General features: G+C 41.2%; 1 protein-coding gene across 1 annotated transcript in view; it reads left to right on the forward strand.

The window, feature by feature from the left end:
* The window catches only part of LMTK2 (lemur tyrosine kinase 2), a 68,982-nt gene that overhangs the window by 35,229 nt on the left and 10,211 nt on the right, over nt 1–23,542 (forward strand). Inside the window, exons 6-10 of the mRNA XM_075010550.1 lie at nt 2,478–2,565; nt 11,907–12,037; nt 20,187–20,271; nt 20,949–21,067; nt 23,204–23,353. Coding sequence (XP_074866651.1) covers nt 2,478–2,565; nt 11,907–12,037; nt 20,187–20,271; nt 20,949–21,067; nt 23,204–23,353 — 573 coding nt within the window. The remainder of the gene's footprint in view (nt 1–2,477; nt 2,566–11,906; nt 12,038–20,186; nt 20,272–20,948; nt 21,068–23,203; nt 23,354–23,542) is intronic.

The raw sequence follows: 23,542 nt of genomic DNA on the forward strand, positions 1-23,542 counted from the left end.
TCTTAGTGTTGCGTGGTGTGTGAATCTTCAGTGTCCTCAATACCTGTTTTACTGCATTTCCTGCCCTCGCTCCTTTTTGTTGAACGATGAACGTCGGTGTTGTCTCTACTGCCTGGATGAGGCTCATATTTCTGCCAAATGCTGCATCTGTGTCTTGCAGTGTGTGTGTCTTGATACTGTTCCTCCTCTCTGGTGCTGAGAGAGAAGCATAAGAAGCATTGTTCCAAGAATCCACCCAGAGGCCTAGGTGGGCGGTGCCAGGTCACCCATGCCCTGATCCCCAGAGATTGATATGCAGGGCAGGAAGCACCAGAGGCCGGGCGTAGAGATCACTAAAAGGGTGGGCCCTGAGCTAAGCAAAGGGCCCTGGCTAGGCTCCTGAGAGCAGAAGCCGAAGGACCTGTGCCAGAGCAACAGACTGGCCAGACCAGTCAGCCAACCACCCTGACCTGACCCCAGAAGCACATCCAGGCCTGCTGCTTGCCTGCTACCTGGAGGTCCCCAATCTACCTGGGCCCCCTGAGCTGCTCTAGGCTCGCTACCTGCAAGATCCTGATTTACCAGAGCCTACAGACCTGCCCACTACCCAGAAGATGTGGACCGGCTCAAACCTGTGGACCTGCCCAAGCTTGTGGATCTGCCAACAGCCACCTATGCCAAAGATGTAGACTTGCCTGCATTTCTGGACCTGCTGGCTGCCACTTATCCAGAAGATGTGGACCTGCCCAAACTCCTGGATAACCCTGAGTGGGACCCCCATGCTGATTGAACTGGAGGTATTAGTAGCCCAGGGGACACACCGTCAGAGCCCATGTCAGTGTGTTGTGGTCTGGATCCCCACTGACCAGCAGCTAGTGACAGCTGCTGTCAGGGCCCTGGGCTGGGGTGCAGTGGAGTGGATGGGCCTGTGCAGCCCCCCTCACCATCCCCACGGACCAGAAGCCCTTTGCCTCTCCAGACCCACGTGCTTGTTTGTTCACCTGCTGCTTCCAGGCAAGCTACTTACGTACTGTTTGCTTGTTCAGCCCTGCTGTAGGGAGCTAAGCTGTGCAGTGACTGCTGCTCCACCCTGCCCCAGTGCAATGATGATGAAGCCTCTTCCACTCCATCATCTTGGAGCAGAGGCAGTTGATGACTATTGGCCAGCATCCCCTGTGTTGGTCAATCTTTTCCAGTTCTGACCAGGTGTATCCTGTCTTTGGTCCAACTTCAGCACCCAAGATCTTTGTAATGGGTTTCTCAGTAGTGGCAGCTTGAGTGAGAAGAGTATGTCCTTGTCACTGGCTGACTACCTCAAACCACATCTCACATGGAGAAATGGATGGCTTTGGCCTTTTATCTTCACAGAAGAAAGGATGTTAGAAATCTGAATTATTTGTTTTCAGAGAGCAATCAAAGGGTCAAGCTAAATTGGCATAGAAACTTTCAAAGTAGATCTCATTTGTTACTGCCTTTTGTTACAATCTTCGTGAGACATGTTATAGTCCAGATGTCAACCGCCAATACAGCTGTGGGGACTGCAATATTACAATCAGTGATTGAATTTGTACCCTTGCACCTATGCCATCTGTTTGTTGCTTATTAATCTCCCATGTGTGGAATATGCATCGTGACCATCACTCACTAAAGAAATTGAGGTTACTTACCTGTAACTGCAGTTCTTCAAGCTGTGTGGTCTCTATCCCCATTCCATCCCTTTAGACTGTTTGAACAGCACTAGGAATAGGAAACTAGTGGCATTGGCTAGCACCACCTTTATACCCTCAGTATGGATCACATAGGGAATGTCAACATAGGTATAGGCTAAGCGACAGTGCTTGCAAAAATATTCCTGACTCAGGAGAACCCAATTGTGGAACGTGAATAGGGACTATGTCTTGGAAAATCTCCAGTTACAGGTAGATCACCTTCATTTGTTTGGTCTTCTGTTTTGATACCAAGAAACACTCAAAACTATTGGCTGAAAATAAGAGGCTGAATCTTCATCTGCTTTCTCGGAGAGTGAGCAAAAGTAGCTTTCTGTCATGTTCCCCCTGCCAGCTTTGGGGGCTAACAGGGCCATTAGTGACTGTCTGCTTTAAACTATAATGGTTGTATAGACCCACTGAGGCTCCTGAATCATAGTGTGGCCCAGACATGCCCTTGCATGGTCCTGACATGCCCACCATAGAGGGGATGGGTGGACGGGAAATCACTATGTGGCAGCATTGTCTTTACACCATTTAAGTTTCTTCACACCAGGAAAATTTTCAGTTGTCCATTTAAGGCATCGTGAAGACTTCTTGCACTACTAGAACATATTGAACGGGATTTATTGAGTCTGAAGATTTAATTATACTCTTTCTGTTTGGATTTAAGCCTGACTTTCAAAAAAGAAAACTGAGATGCATAGTTCATAGTTGTATTCAGTCATGTTAGAGCTATTAATGTGCACTGCTGGTTTTCTGACTTGACTTATTTTCATATTTTCATTATAGCATTCTTCAGCATCCAAATATTCTCCAGTGTATTGGACAATGTGTGGAAGCAATCCCGTATCTTCTGGTGTTTGAGTTGTGTGACCTAGTAAGTAAACTTAAAAGTGAAAATACTAAATATAATAATAGTTGGACAATATTGTTTTCTCTAGAGTACCTTTTGACAGGGTTTAGTGACCCTCATAATTAAAACCACATGTTCATTTTTTAAATACTCCTTGAGAAGTCAATTAAAGGTATTTAAAGGGGTAAATAACATTTATTTACTTTTTGCAGTTACTGACCACAAAAGCAGTAGAGTTTAAGCATAAAGCAATAAGTTCAGTATTTCAACTTCTCATTAATTTTGGGACATTCTAAAGAGGAAAATGATGATACAGAAAGTAAGTTTTGCTACTTCGTTCTTCCTGAACAACAGAATAGTTAGTACAGTACAAGCTGTTTTATCCTCGGGGGGTGGGGGCAGGGTGTGTGTGTGCTGGATAATCAAACTGCCAAATATTGGAGCAGGGCCTCTGGCCCTGCTACGCTAGCTCTGCTGCCACCAGACAGTGGGTCCCAGACAGTCAGCACTGGATAGACAACCAGCTGTGTAACATGGCTGGGCAGCCCCGTTGCTGCTGGTGCTGGCCAGACAGCAAGTCCAACAGCCTTGGCTGGGCAGATGGCCCCGACCCTGCTGCTGCTGGCACCCAGTTGGACAGCTGGCCCCACTGTGGCAGGCCATGGCTGGGTGGCTGGCTGCACCGGTCCCATGGCAACCAGCCCTACTTCTTCAGAGTAGGTGCCGGTTAACTGAGCTTGCCAGTTATCCAAATTCTGGATAACCCAACTTTTACTGTATATCACATTTTGAAAAAACAAGAAGTAGCCAATTAATTCCATGCATGAATGAGGCAGAAGTCTGTGGAAGTGGAAGGATAAGGGAAAGGGAGAGCACAGGATAATCTAACTAAAGACTGGTATTGTAATGCATAAGCTCAAAGCAGCCAATGATGCTTGCATAGGTAACCTTAATTCACGTATTTCCTAACTTTGGAATGCTTGATTTTTAGTTGTAACATTCTTTGAATATCACATATTAATATAATTTCTTAATTTAAGAACGTGAAAAAATTCAATAAGGTGGAATTATATTAATATTTCATATAGCTTTTCAGCTGGGTTTGGGGTCTGTAGATCCTCAGCACAGTTCTCAATCTTCTGATCGCATAGAAGGCTCTTATCTTTCTGGTGGGTTTGCCACAAGAAGGAGATGGTGATGAGACTTGCCAGTGGCTTCACAGTGATTTGTTAGACAGCAAAGGAATGTTAGGTCTTAGAAATAATAAGCTCAATTTCAAGTTCTTTAGGAAAGGGTTCTCTTATGATTGACACATCCTTCCGTCCCTGCCTCTCAGTCTCTCCTTGATCCTCTTTACTCCTGTTTTGGTTTTTTGTCCTTCCTGTTCCTACCTTCCCTTGTGTTCCTATTCTTCCCACACCGAACACTATCTGTTGCCCCTCTGCATTCAAGTCAGGCAACTTCCTCTTTCTCCATGCTGCCAACCTGGTAACGGGTGGAGCTTTGAGAGTTTAACAAAGACAGTCTCCCTGGTCTATTCCATTTTTTGTTGTCGCAGCAGTGATTGTCAGTGGGAAGACCAGTTGCAAGGAAAGTTCTGCTTAGCCCCTGTAACCCTTGGTTGGAACACACTCGATCTCTGTAGGTATGGAGCGTGCACAGTCTGGAATTTAGATGCTGTGAGTAAATGGAGTATACTCAGTGAAGACAGTGTCTTTTGGAGAAGCTAGGTGCATAACTCTAGTTAGCCTCCACTGAGTACATGGAAACTGAGATTTCAGAGGCTTATAAACTGGCCAAATGTAAGCTTATTTTTACTGGCACCTTTCTAGATACCTGGTTTGAAGTCTTCTATGACCAAATTGCTAATTTTGGCAAGGTTACAGACAGCTGAAAACAACTGTGCTATATACAAGGAGATGCTATGTAATAATCTAAGAATACTGTGATGTAAATTTTATGAATACTCTGTGATATTGTCAATGAAGTCCAGTTGTGTGTTGGGCTATAGAACTTTCCTGTGGGACTTCATTGATCTAGCTTAAAAGACTGGGGAAGACTAAACAGGAAGGCAACACAAAAGTGCCCTGTTCAGACAACTTCTGACGGAACTCTTTTTGGGGCGAGTGGGGGAGCAATTACAGAACAGCTCTGTATTTTCTAGGCTAGTGGCCAAAGTGACACAGCTGTTCTATCAGTATTCTGAATGACCAGAACAGTAAATAGTTAAAAACCTGCTGTGAGGAAACAGTGAGGTGGTTGGTGGTAGTGGAGGAAGCCTCAGTTGACAGCAACTGTCAGGATGACAGGTTGATACAGAGGGGCTCTGTGCAAGAATCTCTGAAAAAGAGTTGGATTTTTTTCTTCTGGCTTTCAGGAGTAAGACTTGTTGACAGATGGACAAACAAATGTAGGGTTGTACTGGGTTTTTAGATCTGTCTTCTGAAATATTTTTGTTCTAAATGAATACTTTTGCTCTGGTCTGGTCATTGTCATTCTTTCTAGAGAAGAAAACTGCAGGTGCTGAACATAAGTCAGACCTGCTGAAGAATTACAATAGATTATTGAGTCCTGCTCTGTGATTTGGAGAATAATGTAATTCCACCTCAGAATAGAGGTGACTGCTTAAGATCTTGTACCTAAGTAGTACACTCTGAGAGTCCGGCGGGTGTGTGCTAGAGGTGCAGATGCTTGAGAATGAATAGACAAAACCCAGTTCTCTTCTGATTTAAAGCTAGCTACACAACTAACTCCTTTTTAAAGGATTGTGGTTTCAAATAAGTTTTTTAAAACAGGATTTCATTTCAAAATGTACAAAGACAGAAATAGACTCAAATGTGCACATGTATTTGCATCAAGAATAAATTTCCCAGAAGTGGTAAAGTAGTGATTAGGCTTTGCTTGTAAAATTTTAATTGTTAATCAGTCTTACCAATATAAAATTATTTCCCTAAAAGCTTTGTGCATAAGTTTGATTGTATTTACCTTAATTGATTCAAGAAATTTCAAACAATAGCAGAATGAATCTGATTTTTCTCAGAGGAAATGCGAGTGAACCTCCAAAAATAACTACACTGTATTTAATCATTCCCTTTTTTCTCCAATTTTATTATCTGGATTTAAATAAAATGAGGCAGGTGAAACCCTGGTAGAATGTCAGTCATCTTTTTTTCATAATAGAAAAATGGTTTGAGCTTTCTTAGTGAGAAGTCTTCAAGAAGCTGAATAAAGTGGAATATTCAATTTGGTCAAGAGTGTCAAAAGTAAATGCCTAATGCGAGGTGTATAAACAGGGAGCATAGTGTTTCCAGCAGTGCTGAAATCCAGTAGTTTTCATTGACTTTGGCCGCTATTTCAGACCTGGGAAGTTTTTACTACAGTAGAAGCTTTAGAATCAAGTTGCACTTTACATTGCTTGTGTTAACACAAATAAGCGCACAATTAGCCTTTACTGCCTTATTTCTAAGTAGTTAAAAATATTTAACTTGACTTTAAATATCTTCAAATGTAAAAATTGTTCTGCTTCACTTAGTACAGAAACACTTTCTATACTGTACTTCGTTTAGTTTGAGACTTCAAAGTTAATGCCGGAATTTATCATGAGCTGATAGGAGGCACTCCAGACAAGGATTTTACCCGTGGAGGGTAAAGCAAACTTTCATTTCAGTTGCACACAGTAAGCCTCATAGCCAAAGTAGCAGCTTTCGTACCCCTGAATATCAGGGGTGGCCAACCCAGAGCTCTTGAGCTGCATGTATTAGATGTGGCTCCTGCTTGCCATTGCTCTGCGCACATGCCCCAGTGCTTGATGAGAGGAGCATGTGGTAATGGCAGCAGTGGTGGCTCTAGTGAGCTGCCAGCATTGAGTTAGAGTGTGTGTGTGGGGGGAGGGGGGCGTGTTTGAGGTGAGGAAGCTGGCTCTGTGGGAGGGGAGGAGGATTGGTTTAGAGCAGGTGAGTTGCGGGTGCCTGGCTATGGGGGAAAAGGAGGAGGATTGGGTTAAAGTGGAGGCCTGGGGATGCCTGGCTCTGGGGGAGAGGGGAGGGTATTGAGCCACATATTACATATTTATACATCTATATATAGACAGATATAGAAAAATAAATATATGTGGCTCTTCGCACTCTATGCACAGCTATTTTAGCTCTTAGTCCCTAACTGATTGGCTGTCCCTGCTGAATGCAGTTGAATTATCTCATTGTCAAGGAAAATAAATACTTGTGCTGCTTTCTGTTCCAAGCAAGCTAAAAATTGTGTATGGAAGAAAGAGTAATAAATCTATAAATAAAATATATATTAAACAAGGGTTTTCTGGATAACTTGTGTTTCTTAGACTGAATAAGTAGTCTAAGAATACAATACGTGGTTGACCTGTAGGGTAGGGTTCTGCCAATTGCAATTTTAAAAAACAAATCACCTGAGCACACAATTTTGCCAGCTGCCAGACGAGCAAATAAGATGTGGTCCCTATCCCAGAGGTGTTATAGTTAAGCACAGACATCATAATGGAAGATAGTAACGAAGAGGAAGCCGTGCTAGTCTAGACACTATCAAAACAAAAAGCAGTCAAGTAGCACTTTAAAGACTAGCAAAATGGTTTATTAGGTGAGCTTTCGTGGGACAGACCCGCTTCTTCAGACCATAGCCAGACCAGAACAGACTCAATATTTAAGGCACAGAGAACCAAAAACAGTAAGCAAGGAGGACAAATCAGAAAAAGATAATCAAGGTGAGCAAATCAGAGAGTGGAGGGGTGGGGGGGAAGGTCAAGAATTAGATTAATTAGGTTGAATTAAATCTAATTCTTGACCTTCCCCCCCCACCCCTCCACTCTCTGATTTGCTCACCTTGATTATCTTTTTCTGATTTGTCCTCCTTGCTTACTGTTTTTGGTTCTCTGTGCCTTAAATATTGAGTCTGTTCTGGTCTGGCTATGGTCTGAAGAAGCGGGTCTGTCCCACGAAAGCTCACCTAATAAACCATTTTGCTAGTCTTTAAAGTGCTACTTGACTGCTTTTTGTTTTCATGATGGAAGAGGTCAGGATAATGAAAAGCAAGGTTTACTACTTCAAGAATAAACATGTAGTACCATTAAACTTATATCTGTTTTGACGGGGGAGGGAGGCTAAGAGGCTAGGGAGGGGAAACATGGTGAGATTAAAGCACTGTAAGGTTTGTAGTGATGGTGAGAGGTGAGAACAGAGTGGAATATGGGATAAGTGAAAAAGGATCACAGGTGTTGGAGTTCTGTGATTAGAGCAGTCCAAAGAAAACTCAAGTATAGATAATCAGTTTTAATGTCCACAATCTGTTCTAGGAAGTGCTGTGGCTGCCTTGGAAACTGCTGGTGGAATTTCTGGGCTGTTTAGGTGGAGTTAAGAAAGGTGAAAGGCCCTGCACTAATCTTGTCCCTGGCTGGCTGTTGCTAAGTGTACATGGGCACTTGGCAATGACTTGAACCTTGCATACTCTGCCATTCAAACTCCCTGAGTCTTCATAGTGGTTTTGGCAAAGTTGATGGCTAGTCATTGGTACCTGAAGAGCCTGCATGTAGGTTAAGTAGGAGGCGATATATTATATATGTTATGGCAATACCATGCCACAGTAAAATTTTTCACTTTACTAGTAGTCTGAAAATATGTGAAACTCTAGTTAATAGAAAATAAATTTCTTGTATTTACATCTGCATGAACAGGAAACTGTTTTCTAGCAATAAGGAGCCTGAAATGCAAACCATGTTTGATGCAGGAACTACAATGTGTTAGAAATTATAAATTATCTGAAGTGACTGTTCTTTCTGGGAGTAAGAAATAGTCCATTGTTCATAGAACTCCTAGCATTAATGTGTCTTTGTGACAGAGCAAGGAGGCTATGGCTACGTCTACACTACAAGATAAATTCAAATTTATTGAAATTGATTTTATGCCAGTTTTTTAAATTCAGTTTTGAGTATCCTCACTTCCCACAGGCTCCCAACAAATTTGTGAGAGTCATCTTCTCCTGTACCTTGTGATGCAATCAAAGGCTGAGCACCTCTTTTTGTCACAAACTGTCAGCTGAGTGCACTGCCTCTTGCGAAGCAGCAGCAAAATGGTAGCATTCATTGGAATAAATTAAAGTGATTCAAAGTGAGATATAACTGAGAGAAACCTGAATTTTCAGAACTTTTTGTTCATAAATGCCCAATTGCGTTAGTGGCATAAAGGTTTTATTAGTGTGTTGGGGATGGATGCGTATTATTTAGAGTGGTAAATCCGTGAGTAAATAATGCGTGTCATCTCTAACAAGTATCAGGAAAGTCATAATACGATCACATACAAGTTGTTTCTATGTTTGTGCTTGGTATAAGGTGGTGTGAGATGTCGAAAAACACAAGCATTAGAATTTAACCATGGCTGAGATTCTTGGTAATCTTTCAGTGCATAAGATCTTAAGGTATTTATCACAACAAATAATTTAGCTTCTGAAGCTTTAAAAATGACCACTAGCGGAAGGCTGCTCTTTTTGTAGCTCCAAATATTTGAAACTTCATCAGCAACACCAGGCACACTGATGGGGGCCGGGGGGGGGGGTGCATATAGTTAATTTTTTCCCCCTAATCTCTTCCCTAAATATGCACTGCTGCAATTTAAGGAAATTACTGCTTGTGCCCTGCAAGGGAGAGAACAATGGGTCACATTTGAAGAGTGTCATCGGGTTCTTCCCTCAGTTTTCTTTTTGCCAAGATAAATGCTACTCCGTTTTTGTAACCTTTTCTTTCCTGCGCTTTTCTTTCATTTTTCTCTTTTCTATTGTATTTCTAGAGCCCTTTTATGTCCCTTGCCAGTTGTAATTCATTTCATGCCTTAGCCTTTCTGATTACTTCAACATGCTTGTACCATTCTTTTTTACACATCTTTAGCAATTTCTCCATGTTCCTACTTTTTGTAGGATTCCTTTTGTTTATTTTCAGGTCAGCTCCTGATGCAGCCTATAGGCCTCTTATGAAGAACACTGTTTTTCTTTCACATTACTATAGTTTGGTGCTGTGTTTTAAGTGTTTTTACTTTGGGAAAAGGTGAACTCCTTTTTCCTTTAGATTTTGTTCCCTTGGAACCCTCCTTACCTATCATCATTTCAATTTGTTTGTCTAGTGTTTTTGACATCCTTTGGAGGTTTTAGCTGCTAAAATCAAAAGTGTACATATCATATGTAAATTACAATTTTTCATAGGCTTGTAACTGGCCAAATTTTAGACACAGTCTAATATAGGCGGTGTAATATTACAAGGGTTTCTGGGCCAAGCTGAGAGAACCAATCCTGGGCAAATTGCTTAAAACCGGGCCATGGACAGCCCAAGCTGGAATGGCCTTCTCAATAAGGCAGACCAAACCAGCCACAAAAGTACCTCTGCTAACCTCATGGGCCAGCCAGAAGCTACACAAGCAAACCCCCAGTTTCTCCAGCTGCTCCTAATGCCCAACCAGTAACCTTCCTTAACACAGGTGAGAGGTTATGAAAACCTATTTCACCAAATCCACATAAATTCTTCCAGCCTGCAAAGGGAGCAGTCACATTTCCAGGTCAATATACACTTTTCATCTCACCCAAAACAGCATGCTGTGCCAACCCTTTAGAATCTAAAATCTAAAGGTTTACTAACAAAGAAAGAATAGGATGAGAGAGAAAAATTGTTTGTGATATGTTACAAAATCAGTTAACGCTATTGATGCAGACCAATAACGTTATATGCTGCTTTTCTTGAGAGTCTGAAAAGACATCCCATAAGGGATGGGACCACAGTTCACATGGACTTAGTTCATGAGGACTGAAGACAAAATGGTCACAGCCAGGGTCAGATTTATAGACTCTGTCTCTTTCTCCGTGTGTGTGTGGGGATTAGTGGTGAGGATTGGGGGAAGAAGAACCTTTCTTCTCCACATAGGCAATGGAGGATCACCTCCTCGGGTTGTCTGGTATGGCATTCTGCCATTGGTCACTGTGCTAGCCAGCATGTCCCGGTCCATTTCCATAAAATGGGGAAGTCGCATCTGAATATCTGGTCCTTTTGTTTACTCCATCATCCTGGCTGGAAGGAGGCTACATTTCCCATTGTGAACCCTTAGCTCTAAAACATTTCTAATGCAGATACAGAGACAATATCTGTAACTTTACAAACAAATAAGGCACAGATATGCAAGTAGCATAACCAGGGCATTACCAGCTTTCATTAGACACCTCACTTGGCCCACCTGGCACAAGATTTGGTGCACACCTTGTACAGTGACCACATAAATGATTTCATGATTATTATAAAAATCTAGTAATTTCACAGGTGGCAAAACAAAGCAAGCAGTCCTGTAGCACATTGAAGACTAACAATATTATTTATTACATAATGAGCTTTCATGGAAAAGACCCACTTCTTCAAGTATGGATCAGTACTAATAGGAAAAAAAACTGAAAACAGGAATCTGCTTAATAGGAGGGAAGGAAGGAGGGGGGAGAGAGAACAGAAACCTCCACAAGTGTCAATTAAGTGGGATGTCTGCCATCCCTGCAAATATCGAAGATGGGGAAATTGTCTTTATAATGCATAAGATAATGCACACGAGGGTGTGTATTACTTCAAAGAGCTTCTAACACCAGATTACAAAGGGAGCAATCTGAATTGTAATTCATTTTCAAGTTAGATACCTATCACAGTGGACTCAGCAAAGAGCTGTTGTACTCTTAAACATGAATTATTGAGAGTTTATGGTGAGGAGTTGATCATTCTTATATGATGTCTTTTGCTACATCAGGGCCAAACCATAACCCAGGGTGGATGAAGCTGTCCTATGGACTCATTCACTTGTATACCCTTTGTTCACAGTATTAGCTAGGTTTCATCCACATGCTGCTCTCCTGTGGTGCTTGAATTCTCAGACTAGGAAGTTGGCAAATAAGGCACATATTTGACATGGAAAGAACTGACCAACTGGAGATGTTTGAGACTACTTCCTTTTTCCCACTTCCACGGTCAGCTCCACTGGTTTGCAGAATGTTATTTTAAGATGTCTTCACACCAGTCATCAAGGCCACGAAGCCATATTTTTAATTATTACTGTAAATTAATTATGCATATCTATGAAGAAGTGATCTAGTGTTAACTATTTAATGACTTGAAATACCCGTAAAGGAAAAAGTACCATATGCCTTAGATGCAGTCTGTAAGAATACCTATAGAGACTTGAAACTTGATACGTATCTTGAAGCACAAATTTATTTTAAATACTAATAACCACCTTATTGACTAATAGGAGCTAAGTAATATTCTCATTGCTTCTTCATTGCGTTTTTTGGTGTATGAGACAGTTGATAAGAATTTCCAACTTGTTTTACAGGGTGACCTAAAAACCTATCTGTGCAATGAGCAGGATATTAATGGAGATTCACAAATAATGCTGCTACAGAGAATGGCCTGTGAGATCGCTGCTGGGCTGGCCATAATGCATAAACATAATTTTGTGCATAGGTATGTTTTCCAAATAAGAATGTTTGTTTGTTATGCTGCACTCTCAAACTCGTGCATGTTTTACTTTGTCGTGATTTGAAATAGAAGCAGTATGTATCCAATTCAGATATTTTAAAAGGTACGATTCTGAATCTCTTAGCTTGGGGCAAGCAAAATAGAGCCAAGGGGTCAAATCTGGCCTGCCAAACATCTTAATTCGGCCCATCCCAATCCTCTGGACCGCCAATGTTTTGTGATCCAGCAGGACATCTGGACCCACTCCCTGCCTGCCATAGCCCAACATACCACTCAGAGCAACCAGTTCTGGGGCCAGCGTGCACTTCTGTGTGGCGTGTGCCTCTTGTGGGGGTTGGTCTCTGTGTGCTACCCTAGCCCCCAGCACAATCCTTGCAGCTCCAATTAATGGGAGCTGTCTAGACTGTGCCTGCAGGTGCCAGCAGCTTGCAGAGCCTCCCTTCCTCCACGGGGGTTATGCTGTGCAGAGATGCACATGGCCCCCACATCTGAGTGCTTTGAGTGGCATGTGAGGGTGTGGCAGTCACGGAGCCTGTCCAAGGGCCCTGCTGGGTGGGAACTGCCTAGAGTAAAACACCTCCTGGTCAGAGCCTGTACCTGGCATCCACTCCTCCCTATTCCATCCCGACTTCCTGACCTAGGTCACAACTGAAAACCTCTGTACCAGTGTTTCCTGTAAGCTCAGTGCTTGGGCAGACAACCAGGAGAGATTCAAATGCTGCCTGGCTGATTAGCAGAGCATCCACAGCCAGCAGTATGTGTTTCTACTGGTAGTGCACCTTTGCATGTGCCTTGTTGTACATAACCAAGTTTATTCTTTGCAGGGATGGAGGGGTGGGGGGAGGGGAAGAGGGAATAGTGCTCTGCACCCCTGCCCCAGGCCACAACCCAAACCCTCTGCATTCCATCCTGCACCCTTGTCCTAGTTCACATCCCAAACCCTCTGCACCTTTTCCTCAGACCTCAGCCAGGTCAGAGTTTTCTCCTGCATCCAAATCCCCTCTCAGACCTGGCACCACAATACACTGCCCCAGGTCACAACCCCCTCATTCATCCAACCTCCCTCCCAGACCTCATGACCCCTCCTATCTCCCAATCCCCTACCCTAGTCTCCTTTCTGCACTCCTCTTCCATCCCAGAGGCCACACCCTCTCTGTTGTAATCATTTGGGAAGAGTATGACCCTTAACCACTTACCAAATATTTGGAATGTCACCCTGCCATTAAAATTATTGCCCACCCCGAGCTAGATGATACTTTCCTTTATTAAGAAGGGTTGATTTGTATTCACAGAGCTGGTAACTAAATAACAATGTTAAAATCTTATAACTCGTGCCTAATGAAATGTTGCAAAACTTAAAACAAGCAACCAGCCCAGAAGCAAAGCAGATGTCTCTGGTAGCATGAAGAGCTAGTTGTGCAAACAACTTGCAAGAGAACAGAATTTGAGATAGTCTGTGGACTTCTTGCTTCACCTGGTTGACCTCCGGTGCACGGCTGCAGTGAACCTTCTTCGGGAATTATGAGCATGTGTTCTGCAGATGATCTATTTGTCCACTAAAAGGCCAGTAGTTTAAGTTGGCTGTCCTGCACAAGTATTTCAGAATTGTTTTGTCATAATAAATTTTGTCAAGACTTATGTACGTACTTAGCATAGTCCATGAAGCTTATTACAATAAAAGCTTCCTTATCTGGCATCCCTGGGGAACAGGGAGTGCTGGACGATCAAATTTGACCCTAGAGGGGCCCGCATGTGGTCCAAAACAACCTGGCTCAACTAAATAGTAAATCGAAGTAACTGCGAAGTAAGTTTTCATGTCAATTCAAAAATTGTTTTCATTTTTTAAAAATCTGCAGTTAAGTGCAAGACTTACCTGTAGAACTGTAGACTTTTATTATGCAAGCTCTTAAAACTTAGAGATTTAACTTCAATGAAACCATTAATCGGTTTCTTTACTTCAATGGAGTAAACTGATTAAGATTGCATTATAAGCTAAATGGTTTGCATTAGATCCAATTCTTTTTGTTATATTTTGTTGGTAGGGTGAAGAGTTGAGGTAAATTGGTCTTTTAGCCAATTTCAGCCTTTAAGCGGATGCGATTCCTCTTAATTTGCATTGGAATTTTAGAACACTTTTCTTCAAATTTAACTTTTACTCAGTAATCAGAGTTGAATAGAGCTTCAAAAGATTATATGAAGTAATATGTGAAAGTTCTTTATTGTACTATTTTTAGTCTTAGAAAAAGTAGTTTTTTTCTTTCCTGGCTGGCTGAACAAACAGCACCTAGTGCATGGAATAGTGTTTGAAAGTGGGGGAAAAAAATCATTCATTTATAATTAAACTAAATGCAAGAGAATATCTCGGTTAATCTTGTGTCTCAGGGAGAGGCTTACTTCTGTGTTTTTAGTGGTCACACATTCAGCAATAGCAAGTCAGGCCACCTTCAAGTCCGATCATGATTCTTTAGCTGTAGTTCTAATATAATATGCCATTCCCAGGCTTCAACTGGCCAGAAGCCTGGGACTTCCTCTTCCTTAGATTCAAGATTTCCAGTGCAATGTTGCTTAAATGCCACTGGACCAATTCAATCCTGAATTTGAGATGCTTCTTTTAGTGTATTTGCAATATTATAAACCATGTAAGTAGTTCAAATGTGCATCTTAAAGAGAAAATAGAAACAACTTTTTTCTGTCAGTGAGTAAAATACAGGCATTCCCTGAGATACAAACCTGCAGCCTCAGGCAGGGACAACTTTAGGATTTATGGGGCCCTGGGCAGTACTATTAAACTGGCACCCCTATGTCCAATGGCAGCTGCGGTAGGGACAATTTATTTTTTTAAGACATGTTTTTTATAATCTTCAGTAACACATTAATGAAATATTTTTAAATCAGATTTTAAACGAAGGTCCTGTAGACTAATATAGTAAATTCAGAAACTGGGGCTGGCAGATGCCTGTTAAATGGCTTCATTACCAATTGATTGGCTCTTTCACAGGTTCAGTGTTCTGCTAATACAGCGGGCTGGCTTTTTCACTTTTTTAAATTGATCAGATTTTCTCTGGAGGAAGCAGAGCCACAGAACAGAGGTGGTAGGAGGTGGGTGGGAGGTCATTTAAGACCCATGGTGCCCCAGATTTTTTTAGATGCCCCATGCAATTGCATATTTGGTGCGTGGGTAAGGATGGCCCTGGCCTCCATCAGGGGAGAAGGCAAGAGGCATATATGATGGTGGCCGGTATGAGTGCTGGTCAGAGGACTTTAAAGGAGCAGGGGACAGTCATGTAGCCAGTGTGACAGAAGCCTTACTAAAATAAAAATGTCTCCTCCAAGCTTCCACCTTCCCTTAAGCCAGTAACCCTGTCAAAGGAGGAAATAGATAGATTTGTTAAGGACCAATCATGCCAAACCAATGCTGTCTCTGTGCAGGGAATTGGGGTAGAGGAGGGGGTGTGGGATCTGGGAGAGAATTTGGATAAAAGAAAGGGGTTCTGACCTGGATCAGGGTATGTGGCAGGGTTGCAGGGTCTGGGAGGGAATCTGGGCCCACAAAAGGGTTCTGACCTGGGGAAGAGGTATAGGAAAGTATGTAGGATCTGGGAGGGAGTTTGCATCCAGGAGAAGGTTCAGATTTTGGGGCAGGTGGCTGGGGTGCAGAAGGGGATTCAAGATACAGACTTTGGCCCTGGCTTGGGGGCACTTATAAAAACAAAGTCTTAAATATGGACCTGGTTGGCCGCTAGAGGGCTGCACAGTGGAGCCCATGCCACTGCTGCCAGCAAACCTGTCTGCGTGTGCCTCTTGTGACTTTCTGCGTGCTGCCCAGGCCCACAAATACTGCCCGTGCAGCTCCCATTGGCCAGAAGGAAGCTGTAAGGATGGTGCCCAGGGAGCAGAAGTAATGCGTGGAGACTTGCTGACCCTCTCACCTCAAAAGGCAGCAGAGATGTTCTTGCAGAGGCAGCTGGCTGCTTCTGGGAGCAGCCTGGCTGGGGCTGCATCAGGTAGGATGCCTGCCTGAGTGCCCCACTGTGTTGTGGAAGTTTCCCCCACCCCCACTTCTGCCCCATGTGCACACAAATTGATTGATTTGTTTAATGATTTGTTCCAGTATCTTTCCAGATATTAGGCTGACTGGTTTCTAATTCCCTTTGTCCTCTTTGTTCCCCTTTTTAAAGATAGGTACTGTATTAGCTTTGCTCTAGTACACTCAGACCTTGAGAAGTTCTTGAAGATAATTGCTATCAGTTCTGAGATTGTTTGTTTCCACAGGTTCCTTTTGTGTCCTAAGGTGACTTTCATCGTGCCCTGCTGTTTTGAATATGTGTTCCTTATCTGTTCTTAACCTCTTGTTTCCCAGTTCTAACTTGTTCCTTCCCCCTTGTTGAGTTACAATTAACTTTTAATGAAGACTAAAGTAGAGAAATGCATCTCCACCCAATTTGATGGTGATGTGTCTGAGATGGTCCAGGAATGGGGACAACTGATTTGACCCACTGTATGAAGTTGCAGCAGAATTATGGCTGACTTCTGGGCTCAGTCTTTCTATCCTTGGCGCTGGGAGTACCACATCACTGCTACAATTCCTCCAGCAATTTAGGAACCATGTTGATGAGCTCCAAAATGCATTTCGCTGCCAAGAAAAGTAGTGGGTTAGGAAAAGGTTTATATTTTAGAATAGAGGCATGAATATAAAAACTGGAGTCCTAAGCTGAGGATGACTAGATGAAGGCCGTTACATCTTCCAAGATTCCCTGACAAGGAAAAAGCTTTACTTAAAATCTACATTTAACAGTTTTAAATACAGTAATGACTTTAATAGTACTGCAAGTAGTCTACTGCCACAATGAGCTATGGTGCTGTAACACAAACAATGGTTTTACAATTATTGGATAAATAGTAGTAGTTTTTTATTTTTCTTGCAAAATGTAGTTAAGTTTGGTAGATAGCTGCCTGTGGATCTGCAAGACTGTCATTGCAAATGTTTATTTCTGGCAACACTATCCTGATGCTGTCAGAGTATGTGGTAAAGCTCCAGCATCAGTGATTTTGTTGTTAGTGGTAAATTCAAGCAGCTAGAATTGTATTCTACTAATATTCTCTTCCAGGTGTTTTTCCAGCTATGATTGCCTGAAATCTGATTGGAATTTCTTGTCTTGTGGGTGTCAAGATAAGTGTTTAAAATGGATTGACAAGCTGTCAAGTGATGACAATTGCTAAAGATATTGTCAAAAGGCAACAGGTTTAGAAGTAATATTTTTGTGTGGAATCTTTTATAAACCTGCTGCTGACTTACTATCATTACCTGTACCATCTTATAGCCACCTTACTGATCATATGCATATGTGATGCATTTATGATGGAAACTGGATATGAGTAATGTTGTTTCCCTAAGGTTTTTGTCGTGTTTTCTGGGGAGGCAGTTTCTATGCACCTCTGATTTTTCTTTTTCTTCCCCTTGTGGCTTAAATACACTGCCTTTTCATGGGTGTAGGATATATTTAAATTGTTTATGGTATATTTATATTGACAAGAATTTAAGTGTAACTTAATCATTATGGAAATTTTGTTTGGTTCCTTTACTAAATTGTGCTTCTTTGAAAACCATTTCAAATGTTTGTGTCTGTTATCTAAAACCTAGATTGTATCTTCAGTTTTGAGAGGAACAGTTACCATGGCAAAATGAAATGCTAGGTGTGTCAAGTAAGAGGGTATTTTTAGTTAAGACAGAAGAACTGATATGATGCATTACTTGTCGGTGGTATTCATGACTGAACATAGTTTATTACAAGCAACTTTTTGTGTAGTTTAAGCCCACAAAGGGGGTAGTGATTGCTGCATTTTGAACTTTGTTTATAATGCTCAGTAAAATGAGTTCATTACTTTTTATTGTACAGCTATACTGACAAAAGGCCAGGAGATACTTGATATAACTTTTAATCAGGCTACAACTCTGCAGATGGAAGTGCACGTTGTGCGTAACCTCCTGTTCATTCAGTTTCTGCCGGTTTCCCTCCCATTCTTCCATCCAGGTGCCCTAGCCAATCCATTGCTGGATTGCTCCTAGGATAATTAATCTGGGCTGTAAGAAAAGGGACTTGGCTCCCTACCAAAGCAATTGTTGGAGCTCCAAACACCACACTTCCAACTTTAGAATAATTTCTTTAATCAGCATCTCTTTTTAAAGGACTTTAACCAAGCTATTTATCCAGTCACTGTATGCCTTTTTATGGAGTAAAATACAGTAATGACTGAGTACCTGCACTGACCATTCATCCCATTCATTATATGAGCTATGACAATTCATGGGTGTCAACAAAACCCTTCCTGAACCTGGTGTAGGGAAGAAAACCCCACAACTCTATCTAGCTCAATCTAGTGGTAAGGTTAAAAATCTGTCAGCCCCTCTTTATAATGGTGTCCACAGCAGGTGTCGACCAAGGTAGGTATTTCAGCACCCAAGTAGGAAAGAGCACCGGTGCTGCCTCAGCCTGGTCTGTCTGAATGGGGGTTTCACTGCATGAGCTGCCCCTTTCAAATGCTTACGCTATCCAAATTTTAGGGGAATGAGTCAGCAATGCCACTTGTCTCCTTTTTTTTTTCCCCCCAGCAATTTGACTCTTCTCACACCACAGCCATAGAGCGTTGTTCCCTTCATTCCCCCAGCCAAATTCTCTCCTTCTGCTGTCCCTCTTGTTTCAAGGTGCAGTGTGGTCATTTGGAGCAAAGCTTGCTGGGAAGTTACAGTATTATTCAACTATGGTAGATTATTTAACCACACTGATTATTCATTATTGGAAATCCTGACATTTGTCTTTAGTTTGGCAGTTTGCTGTCAATTTCCTATAATCTCTGATTTAAATGGTATTTTGTTTTCTCTCTAGATTTTGTATTTTCAGAAAATATTCAGAGACCTGATACCCAAAATATGTTGAGAAGGGCTTTCAGTTAACAGTATGCTCTGAAATGTCTGTCTTTGTGTACTAATAAACAAGGCCCACATCTGATTGCAAAATTTTTTTTAAACCAGTAGTAGTGGGAATCTTCAAAGTAACCGGATTGGTAGATTTTACCTTTTTTTGGTAGAATAACTTTAAGATTTCTTGGAGGAAAAAACAAATACTGATAGCAGAACATCTTTTGGAATTACAGAAGCAAGAACATTTCACCCCAGGATTGCTAAAATTTCTAATATCTTAACTTCATACACAGCATATGACAACAAATTCCAGTTGTGACAGCACAATTCAGCCACATCCTGCCCTGTGAATAAGGCACATAATAGGCTAGTGCCTGGTCAGTGACAGATCATAGAAGTTGCTGATTGAAAGTATGCCCTCTGCAGCCTTCTTCCTTGCGAAGAGCCTTTAGAAGCACTAGCCTTGCTTTCATTGGAGGATATCCCCATCTGCCTTGCTTCTGTTGAATGTCTGGGGGTATAGTGAGGTGGGGTGGAATAACAAGGGGTTGTTTGCAGCTCCAGGCACCATAAAAGTAAATCTGACTCAATAAGTCTATAAAGAGTAGATATTAATGAAGAGAGAGGGATAGCTTCTTAGTACATCCATTGTTATACAGTGTCTTTTTTTTTGTAAAAGAAGAGGAGCTGGTATTCAGCTGTCTCCCCCTTCTCTCTCCCCTGCCAGGGTTCCTGCAGCTGGGTCTACCAGTGGGGCTCCACGCCCCAGCAGACTCCCTGCTGTGGGGCTGCCAGGGGTCCCTCTGTCCCCAAATCCTGGGGCTGTCAAGGTGCCAGTACTTGGTACTGGCAAGTGCTGGCAGAAAAATAGCACTCTACTTACACCTCTAGAAAGAGGTTGACAGAAGCATAAATTTTTTCCACTGTTCAACATCATGTGATCTGTTGTTGACTTGTGATTCTGAAATGCAATGAAAATATAAACAAAAATAGTACTGAAAAAGGGTATGTAAATATTCTTAATTACTTCTTGTGATCGCATTTTCTGTAGAATTTTGTGCATTTAACATCATGATTGAACTTTTAAGCTCTAATTTGTCTGATATTAAATTGAAATTTCATTATATTAGCCCAGTTATTGATTTTTCTCTCAAACTAGTATTGAATAGCCATTTGTCTTGTTTTTTGGTCTCATTATCATACTCTGTTTTCCAGTGATTTAGCCTTACGGAATTGCTTTCTTACATCTGATTTAAATGTAAAAGTAGGAGATTATGGAATAGGATTCACTAGATACAAGGTAAGTATGTGTGTGTTTTCTTTGACTAAATCCATTTTAAAGAGATTCAGAGCAACTTTAAAAGTATATCAAATGTATTTGGACTGAACACATTCAGGTTATAAATCAGTATTTTATGAGATTGCTTTTTTCATGGGGTTATTATTTTGATCAGATGCTTTACAAATACAGGAAATACAAAGCTTAACTGATTTTTAACACAGTGACATTGCTTACTAGAGAACTGATGCAAGAGCATGACTGAACTGATTGTGAAATGCATGGTGAGATGAGGCTACAAAAGCAAAGAAAAAAATGGCTAACCTTATTGACTGGATAGGTGTTTTTAATATGCTGAGAACTGTTCTCAATACAAATTGATAGAACTTTGATAAGCACTTGCATCAGAGATTCTTGTTACATTGGCACACCTGTGCAGCACAGAAAATTACCTTCTTATGGTAAGAAGGTTGTCTATCACTTATTCTCTGTGTAATAATTTCATAAAAGGATTTAAAAGCTTCAGAGAATATCTTTGCCCTTCTACCGGAAAAAAAATATTGTGAAGAAGGGAAGTTACTACAAATTTCTTTAATTAGTGAAATCAGGGAGATAAATTAAAAACCAAACCTCGCAGCCCCAACAAAGCATTAACCTTGGGTTAGCTTTTATTTTGGTTTTCTTCTTGTCATTCCTAGGAGGATTATGTTGAGACAGAGGAGAAGTTTGTTCCCCTTCGATGGATTGCACCTGAGCTAGTAACAAGCTTTCAAGATAGATTGTTAGCAGCAGAGCCAACCAAGTATAGTAACATCTGGTATGTACTAAACTTAAATAATTGAAAGAATTGGAGTTCATACATTTTTTTTTCAGTATAAAATACACAATTATTATTCAATGTATTTTCATTGTAAAGAATGCACTGACTGAACTGTTGGCTTGATGTGCTTGCTTTAATATTCTGCTGTTGTCCATTTTGAAGGAATTTTACAGATTAATTGTACTTAACCACTTAACAGCAAATTTATTGTTATAACATCAAAATACAATTATGGAAATATGTAACAAAATAGGTGTTTACATTCAGTTGTGAAAGAAATACTTGTTGTGTACAAGGCAAACATTTGCCACCAGTTAATAAGAAATGATACAAATGATTTGGCCAGTAAGTTAATTGTCATAGATGATGTAGTAAGTTTGGATATTGCTGGTCAAAATATTATCCCTGGATCATATGTGGCCTTTGTGCAATACATTAGTAAAGCTTTAATAGTTGTGTTCCACAATACAGTAAACGTCATCTGGTTTTTGAGTAGCTGGAACACTCAAATAACCAGCATAACTTACAACTGAAGCTCTGGACAGCGGACACTGGATAGGAGCAGAGAGAAGTTGCATTATGGCTGGGGTTTGTGAATTATGGAGTGTGCAAGCAACGCCCTGCCCCTTGGGGCCAGCCTGCTCAGTGCCCAACCTGCATCCTTCTGTGTGCCTGTGTATGCAGCTAGTGGGCTCCTTCACTCTCCTGCCTCGTGTCCACCACCCAGAGTCCCCAGCTGCCATCTTCAAGCAGCTCCATACTGTCCCACCAACAAGGTAGGGACAGCGGTGAGCAGGAGCTGGCAGTGGAGTGCCTGTGGGCAGATTAACTTTGTTATTGGAGCGGGGGAAGACCCAACGACCCAGAGACCCATGCCTGTGCCTCCCCCCAGCTTCTCTCTAGTAACCAGAATATTTGCATATCCGGCAAGTTCCAGGTCCTGGAGCTACCAGATATGAAAGAGTTTACTGTATTCCATTCATCTCAAATCACTGAAGTTAAATAGGTTCACTTGATCCCATTTATGCTGGTTGTTGCCATCGATTAAGCTTGGGCTGCAGAGAAGCAAGGCAATGGATAATTTTTTTGAAATCACCCCAGTTTTGTCTTCAAAGTGTCATTTCTTTCAGTGAAATTTAGACTTCTAAATTACTTTGAAAAGGGGACTTTGGCCACTGAATCACTTAAGTGCTTTCAAGTTTTTTACCTGGAATCCTGATTTGATTTTTTTTTTTTTTTTTTAATTGTACCTAGACACTAGAATAAATTGCACTGATTAGCAGAATAATGTGATTCGTTTTATTGCACTGACCAGAAAGCAGGTGGTCCTGGGACAGTAGTAGTTGCAAGCCTCAGTTTATATTGTCTGTTCATCTCACATATCAGATCCTCAGATAAGACATTGTGCTATTATGAGCCCGTACAGTTAAACTTCTAAGTATTCCAGGTGAAACTCTGGTGGCTTTTCTATGCACTATATAAGGTTATATAGTTGAGAATTATTTTAGATAAGCATGAACTCTTAATATTACTAGTATATAATGTTTCTGGGTTTTTTGGAGAGGTGGGGATAAGAGAGCTGGTTGGCAGGGTGACATTTCCTCATCTTTTAAGAGATAAATTGCTCTAAATAGACATTTTAGATAGATGAGTGTTGAGTCACTGTATTTGTTTCTGCCTCATTGTGACTTTTTTGTAACATTTATTTTACGTAGCTGAGCAAGACATGCTGCATTTCACACTTGAAACCAGCTTGTTCAATGCAACTCAGTGAGATAGGCTAACCCCCTCAATATTACAGGACTTAAATAAAAAATCAATCTTGTAGAAGAACTCCCTTAAGGCTCTTCTGTTCCAGAAGCTAAAGATTTTAATTTTTGGTGAGTTACAAGAGGCTGAATTGTAGGTGTCTTATGTACATGCCTGTATTATGTTCTTGAGAAGAGGAGGGTTTGGTAAAAGCTGGAATCTGTAAAATTGTTGGGATGCTCTGTGCACCACATAAAACAAAACTGATCTTGATTATAATCTTATGGGAATGTGTATATGCCATCTAGCACCATTGTACAGTACTTAAACAATATTTTATTATTTGTGTTGAATAGAAAATGGTTCTCTCTCTCTCTTTTTCAGGTCACTGGGTATAACACTATGGGAGCTCTTTGACAATGCTGCTCAGCCTTATTCACACTTTTCTGACAGACAAGTTCTAACCCATGTCATAAAAGAGAAACTTGTTAAACTTTCTAAGCCACGTCTGGAACAACCATATTCTGATAGATGGTAATTTTTCTTTATATTTAAAAAAAAAAACCAAAAACAAAACAAATGACTTGTTAGAGGTTTCTCAAACATTGTAATTTTTATACTGTCAGCAATAAGTCAGAAGAGCTGCATATTTGTATGTTTCTGGAAAAGTGTTTTTAAATACCAAGCAAAAGGAATTGCGACAGATAAGAGAACCATTTTTTT

This window comes from Carettochelys insculpta, chromosome 16 (assembly GCF_033958435.1).
Source record: "Carettochelys insculpta isolate YL-2023 chromosome 16, ASM3395843v1, whole genome shotgun sequence".
In the NCBI taxonomy this organism is placed as follows: Eukaryota; Metazoa; Chordata; order Testudines; family Carettochelyidae; genus Carettochelys; species Carettochelys insculpta.